This window comes from Canis lupus, chromosome 28 (assembly GCF_048164855.1).
Source record: "Canis lupus baileyi chromosome 28, mCanLup2.hap1, whole genome shotgun sequence".
In the NCBI taxonomy this organism is placed as follows: domain Eukaryota; kingdom Metazoa; phylum Chordata; class Mammalia; order Carnivora; family Canidae; genus Canis; species Canis lupus.
In genome coordinates this window covers 8,459,713-8,472,860 of record NC_132865.1, presented here as the reverse complement: position 1 = coordinate 8,472,860, position 13,148 = coordinate 8,459,713, and the positions used below count along the sequence as shown (strand labels likewise).

Below are 13,148 nucleotides of genomic sequence, written 5' to 3'. Positions count from 1 at the left end.
ATTGGTTTTAAAAGGACAGCAATGGTATAGTCCAGTCATTTTAAAATGGAATTTTTTAAATAATCAAGATAACTCAGATAAGTTGATCTACCTCTCCCAAACTTATAAGAAAAATTTCTATCTTACAAAAGTCCTTTCAGAAATAACCTTTGTATACTTTACTATTTCCTGTATAATCACTTTACATTCTGTACCTGGTAATTCCAGAGTTTTTGGTATTTGGAAGTCGATACCTATAGTTTTGAGTTTATGATGACTCTTGCTCATGGCACTTTCTTTCCTTCAGTGACTTTCAGTTAAAGCCCAGATATGCTTGAAATATCTGGAAAACTTGATCAAAATGTATATAATAATAGCATATTCATATATACCATTTACTGAGGGGTAGACACAGGTAAATATTATGTTGTATATTTACTGAAGTAATCCTTAAGTGTGAGGAGAACCAAATATTACAAAGCAGTGTTCCAAATTCAAATGAAAAGGCAAAACCAAATGTGTAATTCTGAAAGCACCAAGCTCACTAAAGCTCAAGTAACAAAAAGAGCAATATTAAATAAAAGACACGGTATATGTGAGGGAAGAATATGGAATTCCTTGAAGTATCATATACTTACACTTCCCCTATACATATATGTGTTTGTGTGTGTGTGTGTGTATTCAAACCTCTGGTTTTGAGTATATATGTTTATATATATATTTATATAGAATGTATGTATGTATGTATCTATTTATCATCTATTTACTGAGAAAAAATGGAAAAGTGTAGATAATTCAAAGTTGGAGTTGATGGGAGTGTAAATTGGTGTAGCCACAATGGAAAACAGTATGAAGGCTCCTCAAAAAATTAAAAATAGAACTGTTTATGATACAGCAATTCCATATCTGAATGTTTATCCAAAGAAAGTGAAAACATTAATTCAAAAAGATATATGCACCCCTGAGTTCACTGGAGCATTATTTACAATGCCAAGATATGGAAAAAACTCCAGTGTCCATCCATTGGTAGATAAATGGACAAAGAAGATGTGTTTTATATACATACAATGGAATTACCACCTAGCTATTAGAAAAGAATGAGGTGTTGTCATTCGCAACAACAGGAGCGGACCTTGAGGGGGTTATACTAAGCAAACTTAGAGGACAGAAATACTGTATGATTTTGCTTATGTGTAGAATCTAAAGAATAAATGAACAAACAAAACAAAACTCATAAATACAGAGAATACACTGGTTTCCAGAGGGGAGGGGGATTGGCGAACGGGGGAAATGGGTGAACAGGATCAGAAAGCACAAACTTCTAGTTATAAAATAAGTTAAGTCATGATGTAATGTAAGCATGGTGACTATAGTCAATAACGTATTATAAGTTTGAAAGTTACTAAGGAAGTGGTACTTAAAAGTTCTCATCACAAGGAAAACAATTTGCAATTTTGTGTGCTGACTAGTAATTAGAGTTATTGTGATGATCATTTTGCAATGTATGCAAATGTTGAATCTTTATATTGTATACCTGAAACTAATATATAATATTGTGTACTACTTATACTTCAATAAAAAATAGCAGTCAGTAGTACTATTCTTCTATATCATTCTTTTTCCAGTAGCCTAGTTTTACAAGGAAGACTAGTATTCATCCAGCTAATGCATATCTTGCTTGATGCTGTATCAGTTTCACAGATCCTCAGATACACTTCTGGTTCAAAACTGTGTTTTGGTCTGTTAGGCTAATGGGCTGGGGTTTATCTTAATTAAGAAGATGTCCTTTAACAATCTTTCTAATCACTAGTTTCCATTTAAACTGAGACCTTAACTGTCCCAGTGCTGATGCTAATAGCCAGTAAGAAATTATCCTTCTTATCATGGCTTCTGATCTGATAATTGGAATAAAATAGTTTATTGGACTTACGACTAGTTTCTAGCATATAATAAACAACTGAAATAAAAAGAACAATGCCTAATATTTAGTTTCTGTGAATCCTTCTGATTTTCTTCTCCTCCTTATTTACCTTAAGATAAAATCAAGTTTGTTCTTTTTATAATGGCCTGATGATTTCCAGTTTTAGGATATGTGTCTGAATTTTTGATGAGGAGCTTCAAAACCTAATTTTTAAATACACATCAACTTTAATTCCTGAGCATCAATGAATATGACCTTTAAACAATAATAAAATTTCATCTATCTAGTCCATGACTAAATCTTTTCACTTAATATTGTATTATAATCCTTTGAATCCTTTTATGTTGTCATTTTTATGTAACCCAAGAGGAAAGGGTATAGAGATGACAATATTAATCTTGACATCACTGACATAAGTTCTTTGTAATGGGAAGCAGCATCAGAGGCCAAATGAGTAAAAGTAGGAAACATAATGGCGGGGGGGAGGTGGGGAGGAGGATTAAGTCTTTACAGATAATTCATATGATTTTTTTCTAGTCAAAAATAGTAATATTTAAAATTTCTTACCTGATGTTGATCCACATTTTTTGTAATATTAAATTCAGACTACTTACCTAGATGAAAATGGTTTTTCTATATTGTCTTCATTCAGATTAACATTTGCTATGGTTATTATAAAGACCTGAGACAATTGCTCAGGTAACAAATATCTACTCTATGGAATGAGATGGCCTCATAGACTTTGCTGCCATAATTGGGCTTTTTCATTGTTGCCTTGCCTTCAATGCAAAGAAGAATTTCTACTGTCTTTATCCTCTTTGGTATTATGTATGCTTCCCTATGATCTATATAGGGCTTTCAAGAAAAGATTTACAGTGGTGCAGCTCCGAAAGTTTAAAATGATGGGCTTCTTTAGTGCCTACTTAAGTGCATCCTTTTCTCATAACAGTTACCAAGAAACTCTATGCCTTCCTTTATATACTACTGATTGACTAAAAGAAGTAAAACAGTTATATGATAGTCCCTACTATAACCTTTTCTCTACTATCATATGACCTTTTAGTAGAAAGATACTTTGCTTTTCAGAGTAGGATCTATGAGAAAATTTCTTCTTGTCTATACAATTTACACATAATTTTACAGACCTACTTTACTTTCATATCTCAAGAAAATTTATAGTATCAATGTTTAGCTGTAAGAAATACAATATAAGAGAGAAGTGTTACCATAAAATTTTATTTAAGCAAAATAAATGATTGGTGACAGTAGAATAACCTTTAATATTTTAATTATAAACTTTGAGCTCTGAATATTATATGAGGAAAAGGAGATGGCATATTCTCATAAACATGTCAACAAAGTAATTGAAATGTCACTTGATTTATCTTAAAAGTATTTTACATTATTTGCTGGCATTCGCTTTTTTGCTTATGGTAAATTATATTTACCAATTGTCACCTTGTTCTTTTTTTAACCATAATTTTTGAAGAGATATACTATTCTCTAGCTTATTTTTCAATATAATCAATATTTTTTCTCATGTTGATAAATGCTTTTCTACACTATGAGAATGCTTTTGAATAATTGAAAATGTTTTTAATTGTCTACTTTATAAAATCACAAGAAAAATACACATGTATCTTTATATTTATATTATAATTTTTGTGTTTGGAATTTTCAGAAAAAATATTGAAATGTTTTAGAATGAACAAAGCTAAAATTGAATTTGAAATAGTTAATTTTAAATTATATTAGTTATAAATCCAATTGATTTTATTTAAATTACATTATGTTGATAAATCTCATGTTATATAGATCAAATGTTTTTTATTTACATTGCTTTTTAATCCATTGATAGTTGTAAAGATATTATCCATTTCACCTTCAAGTATATCTTGGCCTTAGTGTGGCTTCACAAATTTGAGAAAATAATAATTATAATAATAATAATATGTTTTGTTACATAATATTTTATGCCAGACCTTAAGGGAAGTACTCAATACACACTTAATTACCATGAGTCAAGTATAGAACAAGGATTCCCAATTTTGCCATTTTAAAGATGAAAAGCTTGAAGCTCAGAGAAGTTCTATAATTTACTTAGGGTCACTTGTGAAGTGGGACAGTAGAGTTTTAAACCAGGACAATATGGCCTCAAAGCCTTTGCTTTTAGCTACTGCTATCTTTAGTAGAATGCCAGTCCTAGCTCAAGGCACAGCCTCCAGAGAGCCAAAAGTTAAATACTCAGGGATTCTGTGAACTGGTTGTTAAGCCACTAGCAATTTGAAGTTAGCCACGGAAGGGATATTTTCACCATAAAAATCAGCAAATACTACAAATTGGGACTTGATGCACACTTTCATTTCCTCCACCTGACAGTTTACTAGCATACCATTGCCCCTACTACCAAAGTCTTCTCAATATTTACCTATACATTAGGTTACAGATATAAATAACAGATGTAAATTTTTTATCATTTGCTGAGTATTGCCTATAAACTGCTAGCCATTAACAAATTTGCCATTAAAAAAAGAAATTTGCCATTAATAGTTCTGAATTAAATATGTCATCTTTTATTGTCATATCTAAAATAATTTTTTTGTAGAGAAGAGTGTGTAATGAATTATCTCTTTTATTTTCAGTGATAGTGGAAAGTGGAAAGATAATTTCTTTTGTGGCCTATATCAATTCTGGATATTGTAACATTTATAGAAATATTGTAGGACTTACGAAACTAGAACCAAAAAAAGCGGTAAGTTTTAAACCTATATATTCTCTTTAGTCATAATTGAATCTAGCCTAATTATTGAACATTTGCTATTTGTTTGTCTTCTTTTGTTAAATTTCTGTTCAATTTTTTGGACTAATTTTTTTTTTGTTTCTTTTCTTTTTACTGAGTTGTAAGTTGTAAGAAAGTAAGTTACATTATATAGAGTTGTAAGACAGGAATGACCAAAAAACACATTAGAGATGCTTAATACCTTTATTCCCCAGAGAAATGCAGATTAAAACCACAAGTTCCCACTTTAAGTATATCAAATTGGCTAAAATACACTTAGCATATGACCCAGAAATTCCACACTAGATATTTACTAAAGAGAAATAAAAATACACATTTACAAGACGACCCACATGGATCTTGATAAGCCAAAAAACTGTAAATAATCCCAATGTCCATGGACACTTGTATGGATATAAATGTTGTGATATCTTCATACAATGGAATGCCATACTTCAATAAAGAGAACTAATGCATTCAAGAATATATATGAAGCTCAAAGCATTAGGCTGAGCAGAACCATCAAACCCAAAAGAGTGCAGTCTATATGATGCCAGGTTTATGAAGTTCTAGAACAGGCACAGAAAGAACACTAATGCAGAGTGATAGAAAAGTTAGAGCTAATCCTTTTTGGATTGGTCAAACAGTCTTCAATAGCATTCAGTTCAATATGTAAAATAAACTTCATTGAATTCTGCTACATGAATTATATTCAGTAGGAAGATTTGTCATTTATACAAGTGGCAATTCTTCAAGTTAGATATTGTCTTTTGACCCCAGGATACTTAGTAAAGGTTTCTCCTGCTCTGAGTTCCTGTCATCATCCTACTCTGAGAACTATTATGCTTTTAGATTTTGTTTGTTTGTTTGTTTGTTTTGTTTCTTATTTTGCTGTTCATCAACTACTCCCCATTTCATGCTGTAGAGAATTCCCAGAAAAGGTAATTTGGAGTGTTGCCTTTTTCTCCAGAATCATGCATACTAAAAACCTGTAGGTCCTTTTCCACTGTTTCCAATTTGGAATTAAATCGCTAGTTCCCTGAGTCAAACTCACTTTCCATGTTTCTTTTTTATTTAAACAAGAAACTCTGGATGGAATTCCATCTGTGGCCATTAATTCCATCAATTCTGGTCCTGGCACTCTGTGCTTATTTTCTTATTCACAATTAATCCAACAAATGTGCCTTGCGACTGAGGCTAACAAATGTTAGATCACAAAACATACAAAGCTGAGCTAGGACCTTGAAAAATGGAATGAGCTCAATGTTTGCTAAACATCTTAGTGGATTAAAAAATAATTTGCAGGTCACTGAATGACGGTACTTTTAATTACCTTAGATATGCTGAAGTTATTTATCAATTTACTATGGTTCTAATATAATTAAATACATATATACATAACTGTTTTCTCTGACTTTATTGAAATTGCAATTTATATTAAATACCGTATACCAAAATGATTTATGAACAGTGAATTTTTTATAGTAACAGTATCCATTGTATGAAAGTAGTTTCATTGAATATCAATTATCTGTCTCTCTTACAGAAAAAAATTAAAAAACTTGTTTGTATGGGTAAACTTAAGGAAAAGGAGTCCTTTGGTGAGATTAGTGTTCTTCTTCAAGTTCCTTTCACATGTACTATAATTACTGGAAAAGAGGTTGAGATGGCAATCATTGAAGATAAGGACCTATTTGGTAAATACACACATGTCTTTTATGCCATTTTATTTGATGAAGTTTTGACAAGCATGGATATATTTCACAGAAAGATATGGACATTCAAGAGTAGGTGTATATATATGTATTTACAGAAAGAATATATCTATACATAGTCCCCTTTAACATTTCCATTTCTGTCAGATTTAATTGTGCTACTTTTAGGAAGTATTAACATATTTCAAAACACTTTGATTTGAAAATAATAAAGTATCTGCTCATTCCCAAGTTACCATTAATAGCATCATTCCTTCCTTCCTTTTATGAAACATCTTTTGGTTTTTCATCTCTACAATTTTTGCTTCTATGCTTCTGATTCAGGTCAAGAGTGTGCTCTCTTCTAATGTTTAATCTATACCAAGTGTATGTGAAGAATCATGGCTTCTAGCATTTAAGCCTTTATCTGAAATTCTAGCATTAGCAGTATTAAAAGAGTAATCACGCAGCCACCTGTGTTTGGTCCTCCAAACATTATACTCAAATAGGAAATGCAATTGAGTATGAAGGATAAATGAATAGGGATTAATAAGTGATGACAACAGGATATTTAAGAAAAATATAGTTTTTTTGTATAATAAAACTAATAATATCAACCATTAGATAAAGGATAAAAGAGGAAAAATTCATAAAAATTAACATGGGTGAGAAATTTCCTTTAAATAAACTCAATTAGAAACATTCCTGTGATCATCCATGTATGATTGACTAAATCCCCTTATCCTGATTTTCAAGTTTTGTTTATGTTTTTTAAAGAATATGTACTCTCTATCTGCTTGACTGTGATTTTGCTTAAATTTAAACTCATATATACATTTTTTTTAATTTATAAATTTGAAATAGCATTGATTAATTTTCTTCGTTTCTGTGACATTCAAATACAACCCCCAAGGTAAATGTGACTTAAAAATTAATACCAACCATCAATTAAAATTACAATATTCTCACTTGATATAGGCTAAGTTTTTCTTTTCCTGTACTAATTACATTAACTGGTGCAAGGCAAATACACTGTGGACTCTTTTATGTAAATCAACATTTCACACATGAAAGTACCTCTTTGAAGCATGTATTAGAATATTCTTTGCTGTCTGGCAACCTAAAATTAAAATAGATGGTATAGTATAAGTTTAGTTGTGTTTTGTATGTGTGGTGTATGCTTAATATTTCTTTCTATATGCTTTGTTCATTTGAGGCTGAGTTTTAAAGCTACTGACACGTTGTGTGCCTAATTAAACATTTCCTAAACAGAAATGTTCTTAAGGGTTATATTTTGCTTGTTTTTCCAAAACTTATAAGAAAATAAAATATTTTACAGTTGACCCTTAAACAGCATAGATTTGAACTGTGTGGATCCACTTATACATGGATTTTTTTGATAATTACAGTACTGAAAAATGTATTTTATCTCCCTTATGATTTTATTAATAACATTTTCTTTCCTGTAGCTTACTTTATAAAATATATATAACATACAAAATATGTATTAATTGCTTGATATTAGTAGTTTAGTTTGGGGAAGTCAGAAGTTATACATGGATTTTTGACTGCTCAGGGGTTTGCGCCCCAGCCCTTGCTATTCAAGGATCAACTGTATTTAATTTGAGTCTTTTTTTTTAAAGATTTTTTTTTATTTATTTAAGAAACCGAGAAAGAAAGAAAGGAGAGAGACAGAGAGTTCAAATGGGGGGAGCATCAGAGGGAGAAAGAGAGAAGCATACTTCCTGCTGAGCATGGAGCCCAACGCAGGGCTCAGTCTCAGGACCCTGAGATAATTATCTGAGCTGAATTCAAGAGTCCGATGCTCAACCAAATGAGCTGCCCAGGCATCCCTAATTTCAGAGTCTTAAAAAAATATATTTTATTTATTTATTCATGAGAGACACAGACAGGCAAAGCACAGGCAGAGGGAGAAGCAGGCTTCATGCAGGGAGCCTGAAGGACTTGATTCCAGGACTCCAGGATCACGACCTGAGCTGAAGGCAGATGCTCAACCACTGAGCCACCCAGGTGCCCCAGAGTCTTTTTATTCTACATTCTAATTATTTCATATTTTATTTCAACAAAGTAAAAAAAATATATATATATATATATATGAAACTAAATTTTTTTTTCAAACTATTTATAAGAGACACAGAGAGAGAGCCAGAGACTTAGGCAGAGGGAGAGGCAGGCTCCATGCAGGGAGTCTGATGTGACTCGATCCCAGAACCCCAGGATTACACCCTGGGCCAAAGGCAGACATTCAACCACTGAGCCACCCAGGCTTCCCAGAAGCTAAATCACTTTAATGAGAAATGTAATGGTCAGTTTTCCTGAAGAATCATCTCCACACATGAACAATGTTCCTTATTTTTGCATTTTCATATTACTTCATTGTGTTTCCATCTATCCTGCTATTTATTATCTGAAATATGAATCCATCTCTGTAAAATAGCATAGGGGAGGACTTAAGTGAAAGTAAAATGTTCCTTAAAATATACCAAGGTGATGACAAATTAGAAGCATTAAAGTAGAATAATAAACATGTGCCATCTTGCAATCAGGATGTAATACCATTATTAGCTGGTGTATTATATTGGTGATAGGGATAATTGTTTATATTTGAAGTTGTCTGTTAAAAGATAGACAAAAACTAATAAAACCAATTTGCTCCAACAGAATTCTCAGCCATATGTGGATTACATGGCCTGCACTTTCTAATTTATCAAAAATTGTTAAATATACTATTTCTTTTTAGAATTATAAATTGCATTACTGGAAAACCAAGTTAAAGTTCATGTCTTTTCTTAGGTATACAAGTCACATTCTCTCTATTTGTTACCATATAAATCACATTGAATGACCCAGTTTATCAACAATATTTAGTAAATACCTAATGGGAACAATGAATTCACTAAACTTATACCTTGGGGATAGGCAGAACAGAATTTAAGAAACACAAGAGATTGCATAAATGTGAAATACTTTATCTGGAGAATTATATATACAACTATCTATATGCAATCCTAAGGAGCCATGCAATAATTAGTTTTGAAGTATTTAAAAATACTTAAAGAGTGATTTCTTTGTTATTGCGGGTTATTAACTTTTGGAAAATAGGAAATAACTTGTTTTACAACCTATGTACATGCTTCTCAGACATTACCTAGAACATCTAAATAAAAATGGGACTAGAATTATTAAGTTTTAGTAAATATATACTTTTTTATATAATGCCACTGAGAATATAGTTTATCAGATTGTCATTTTTATGAAAGTAACATGTGTTTGTTTAGAGTCAGACTTTATACCTCAAGTCATTTAGATTAAAATTATGAATACCAAATATTTTAATTTTATTGGTATCTGAAATTCTCCTCCTACCCTAAAACAAGTATACTACTTTTGTAATGAGAAAGAATTGCTTTTAATATTAAAAAATGAATTACCATTGTTTTTAATTATATCTCAATTCAATCATTACTGGGCAGCCTAGGTGGCTCAGTGGTTTAGCGCCGCCTTCGGCCCGGGGCATGATCCTGGAGACCCGGGATCGAGTCCCATGTCAGACTCCCTGCATGGAGCCGTTTCTCCCTCTGCCTGTGTCTCTGCCTCTCTCTCTCTCTCTCTCTGTCTCTCATGAATGAATAAATAAATAAAGTTTATTAAAAAAATTTAACCATTACTGAAAAAATTAAGGATAGCTATAGATTTAAGTTGTCTTTCTTAAAAGGAAATTTTCAATTCCACGGTGACATTGCTACAAACTATGTAGCTGTTTGTACATAGTTTTTAACAGAAAGAATGTTTTTAAATAGAAAGAATGTCCAAAGACTTTTATCTTTGATAATTATTCTCTTAATCAAAAGCCTAGGAAACTAGATTTTTTACTATAGATAGATCTTTTAGACATTTCAGAAGCAATGATTACATTCTTATCGAAAAGATCTACTTCCCAGTACATCGGTATTTCTCCTTGCTGAGGCAGGTTCTAACCAAGTGTCTCCTTGAAACAATGCTCATCAAAAGTACTTATACTTATGGACAATTTGCCAGAGTAAATATGCTTCCCTTTCCTTTGTTTTTTGGTTTTGCTTTTTAATAAAATTTTGATATAAAAATACATTTCCAAGTTAAAAATAAAGATGACACTTAGAAATATTTATTCTCTTATGAATCTTCTTTTACTCATTACTAATATTGTTGAAAGAAAAAATGCTAATTAATTTGAATAAATTTTGTTTTATTTTAGTTTTTATGCACAAAATTTTGAGTGAAAAATTATATTTCATATAACTTTCTTGTATTATTTTATTCCATTATGTATTTTATAAATATATTGAAGAACTGTTTTGTTAACGATAAAACCAGCCAAATATATTGAACCTCTTGCAGACAATTAAAAGTAGTTCTTACTTGAGGAAATTAGTTTATCTTATTGAAATATCACAAAAGATCATGAAACAATAATGTATCTTATTTTGATTGATGGAGATCCATTTTCCTCAGTCCTCAAAACCATCTATTGGAATTTAAAGGAGCATAATAGCATTCCTTTCATTTGCCTGAATTCTAAAGCAAATGATAACAGGACAAAAGAATAGAGTAGAAGGGGTGCCTGGGTGGCTCAGTCTGTTAAGTGGCTACCTTTGGCTCTGGTCATGATCCAAGGATCCTGGAATTGAGCCCATGTCTAGCACCCTGCTTAGTAGGGAATCTGCTTCTCCCTCTGGACCCCTCCATGTGGGTGCTGGTATGCTCTCATTTTCTCTCAATTAAATAAATAAAATATATTAAAAATAAAGAAGAAAAGGGAGATGAAAATAGCACCTTTATTGTTGATAAAAATTGAAGAATGTAGTTTATGTCTGCAGACTAGAGTCTTAATCCCGAATCCCAAAATTCACCTGGATTACCTACTGAGTCATTGGTAATGCTAGACCACTAGATGTCTCCTCACACAGGAGATAGGATAGGGCTATGGAAAAGCCAAAAGAAACATCCTTCTTGGTAAGTAGGCTGGACCCAAAGGGAAGGTGAAGAGGAAATGTTAGAACTCAGTATCTCAATCTTTGTTCCAGGCTAGGAATGATTGACATGGCAGAAAGAGGCTGAGAATGTTAAATTTTTCACTGTCCTGCTTCCTGAAGAAATCAACAATAATGTATTTCCTCAAATACTCTGTAGGAATCCCCAAATCCACTGGGCTGTTGTGTTGGACACTAGATCACACCATTTCATTGCATTCTACTGTGTGACATGTACACTCCTAGACTTTAGCAAACTTGTAGTACTACCAAATTCTATCGATTCTCTCTCCTAAATACTTCCTTAAATTTCTTTCCTCATCTTTATGTCAAATGCCATATCTCAGCTGATAGTTTAATCATCTTTTACTTAAGTTTCCAGTAGCCACTTAATATGTCTCCCTTCTCTGACTTTATCATTTCTAATCCATTATTCACACAGTCCCCAATTAAACTCACTGCAATGCAAATCTGTTACTTTCCTCCCAACTCGAAGCCTTTTACTGACTCTCATCATCTATGACAGGGCTTCTTAATATCTTCATCATGGAATACATAAAAATATAATATTTTAAAGAAATTTAGGGTAAATACAGTAAGATACTATCTTCCTAATCTAAATTGTGACCTATCAGACTCTCTGCATCTCAATCCCTTTAGCTGCACCAGGACTGAGGAGATCGGTAACTCTGTGCACCTTAAACCTTTTGTTATATACTGATTGAGAAGCTCTGAGTTGTGTAGAAAAGTTGAAAGTTCTTTTTTTTTTTTTTTTTAAGTTGAAAGTTCTTAAGAGAGCTTAAGATCCACTGCAGTATGGGCTCTGCCAAACTACTTATCTCTTCATTCTCATTGCCTAACTGTCCAGCAATATCAAACTAAGTATAATTTCCAGAAAATGTTTTATGCTTCTAAGCCCTTTGTCTATTCTATTGCATTTCTCTGAAATCAGTTTTCTCTCCTTAACCAACTGGAAAACCAATTTTTTTTCCAGCTGGGAAGCCATTATTTATACTTCTAAATTCCAAATATTAGAACTTACTCATTTCCAGGAAAGTGTTCCTTATAAACATGCCTCTTGCTACACATACTAGTGTTTTATTTTATGTCTACACATCTGCTTTTCCTAATAAACTTTGAACTCAAAACACAATCTTCACAATAAATGCTTAGTAAATGACAGAACATTACAGAGTCCTTCTTTGTTCAGTTGTACTGATGATTTTAGATCATCTTGACCTTTGGCACATTAACACTCATTTAAAATACACAATGAATACTTTACCTAATATCATTCATTGTTTTACATATTCCTTTTTAGAACTATTATTACACAATTTCCAGTTCAATCACTATTTATTCCTTATCCTGCTAATTTCTTTAGGTCAAAGAATATGCCATTGTTAATTTTTGTATCCCATAGCAAATAGATTCTTTCTGGATAGTCAATACTTTTTAATATTTTTTTCACAAACCCACTGATTTCCAAATACTCGTTAACTCTTGTTTGGTTTTCTGGTTGAGGGTTACTATTTACAGTGTCTGCAAGATGGATTTTTTTGGAAGATCATGTCATGGAGAAAAGAACCTATAATTTAATGTTGATAACACTAAAATTCAAAGAACAACAGTTCTTTGTTACATGATACTTTATTTGTCTACAAATAAATGGTCTACTTTATTTTTGATACTCCTATATCAATAATCTATCCCATTATTAAAATTCCCAAACTTTTATATAGTTA

General features: G+C 31.8%; 1 protein-coding gene across 16 annotated transcripts in view; it reads left to right on the top strand.

The window, feature by feature from the left end:
- CNBD1 (cyclic nucleotide binding domain containing 1) overlaps positions 1–13,148 on the top strand; it is a 531,858-nt gene that overhangs the window by 373,981 nt on the left and 144,729 nt on the right. For 15 of the 16 annotated variants that reach the window (XR_012019914.1, XM_072804016.1, XM_072804017.1 and 12 more), the window contains 2 exons: positions 4,543–4,652; positions 6,226–6,376. The exons of the other annotated variant lie outside the window; for it this stretch is intronic. Coding sequence is in view for 14 of the 15 variants with exons in the window: in XM_072804016.1 (XP_072660117.1) it covers positions 4,543–4,652; positions 6,226–6,376 (261 nt within the window). In the remaining variant the exon portion in view is untranslated. The remainder of the gene's footprint in view (positions 1–4,542; positions 4,653–6,225; positions 6,377–13,148) is intronic. 16 annotated transcript variants of the gene reach the window in all.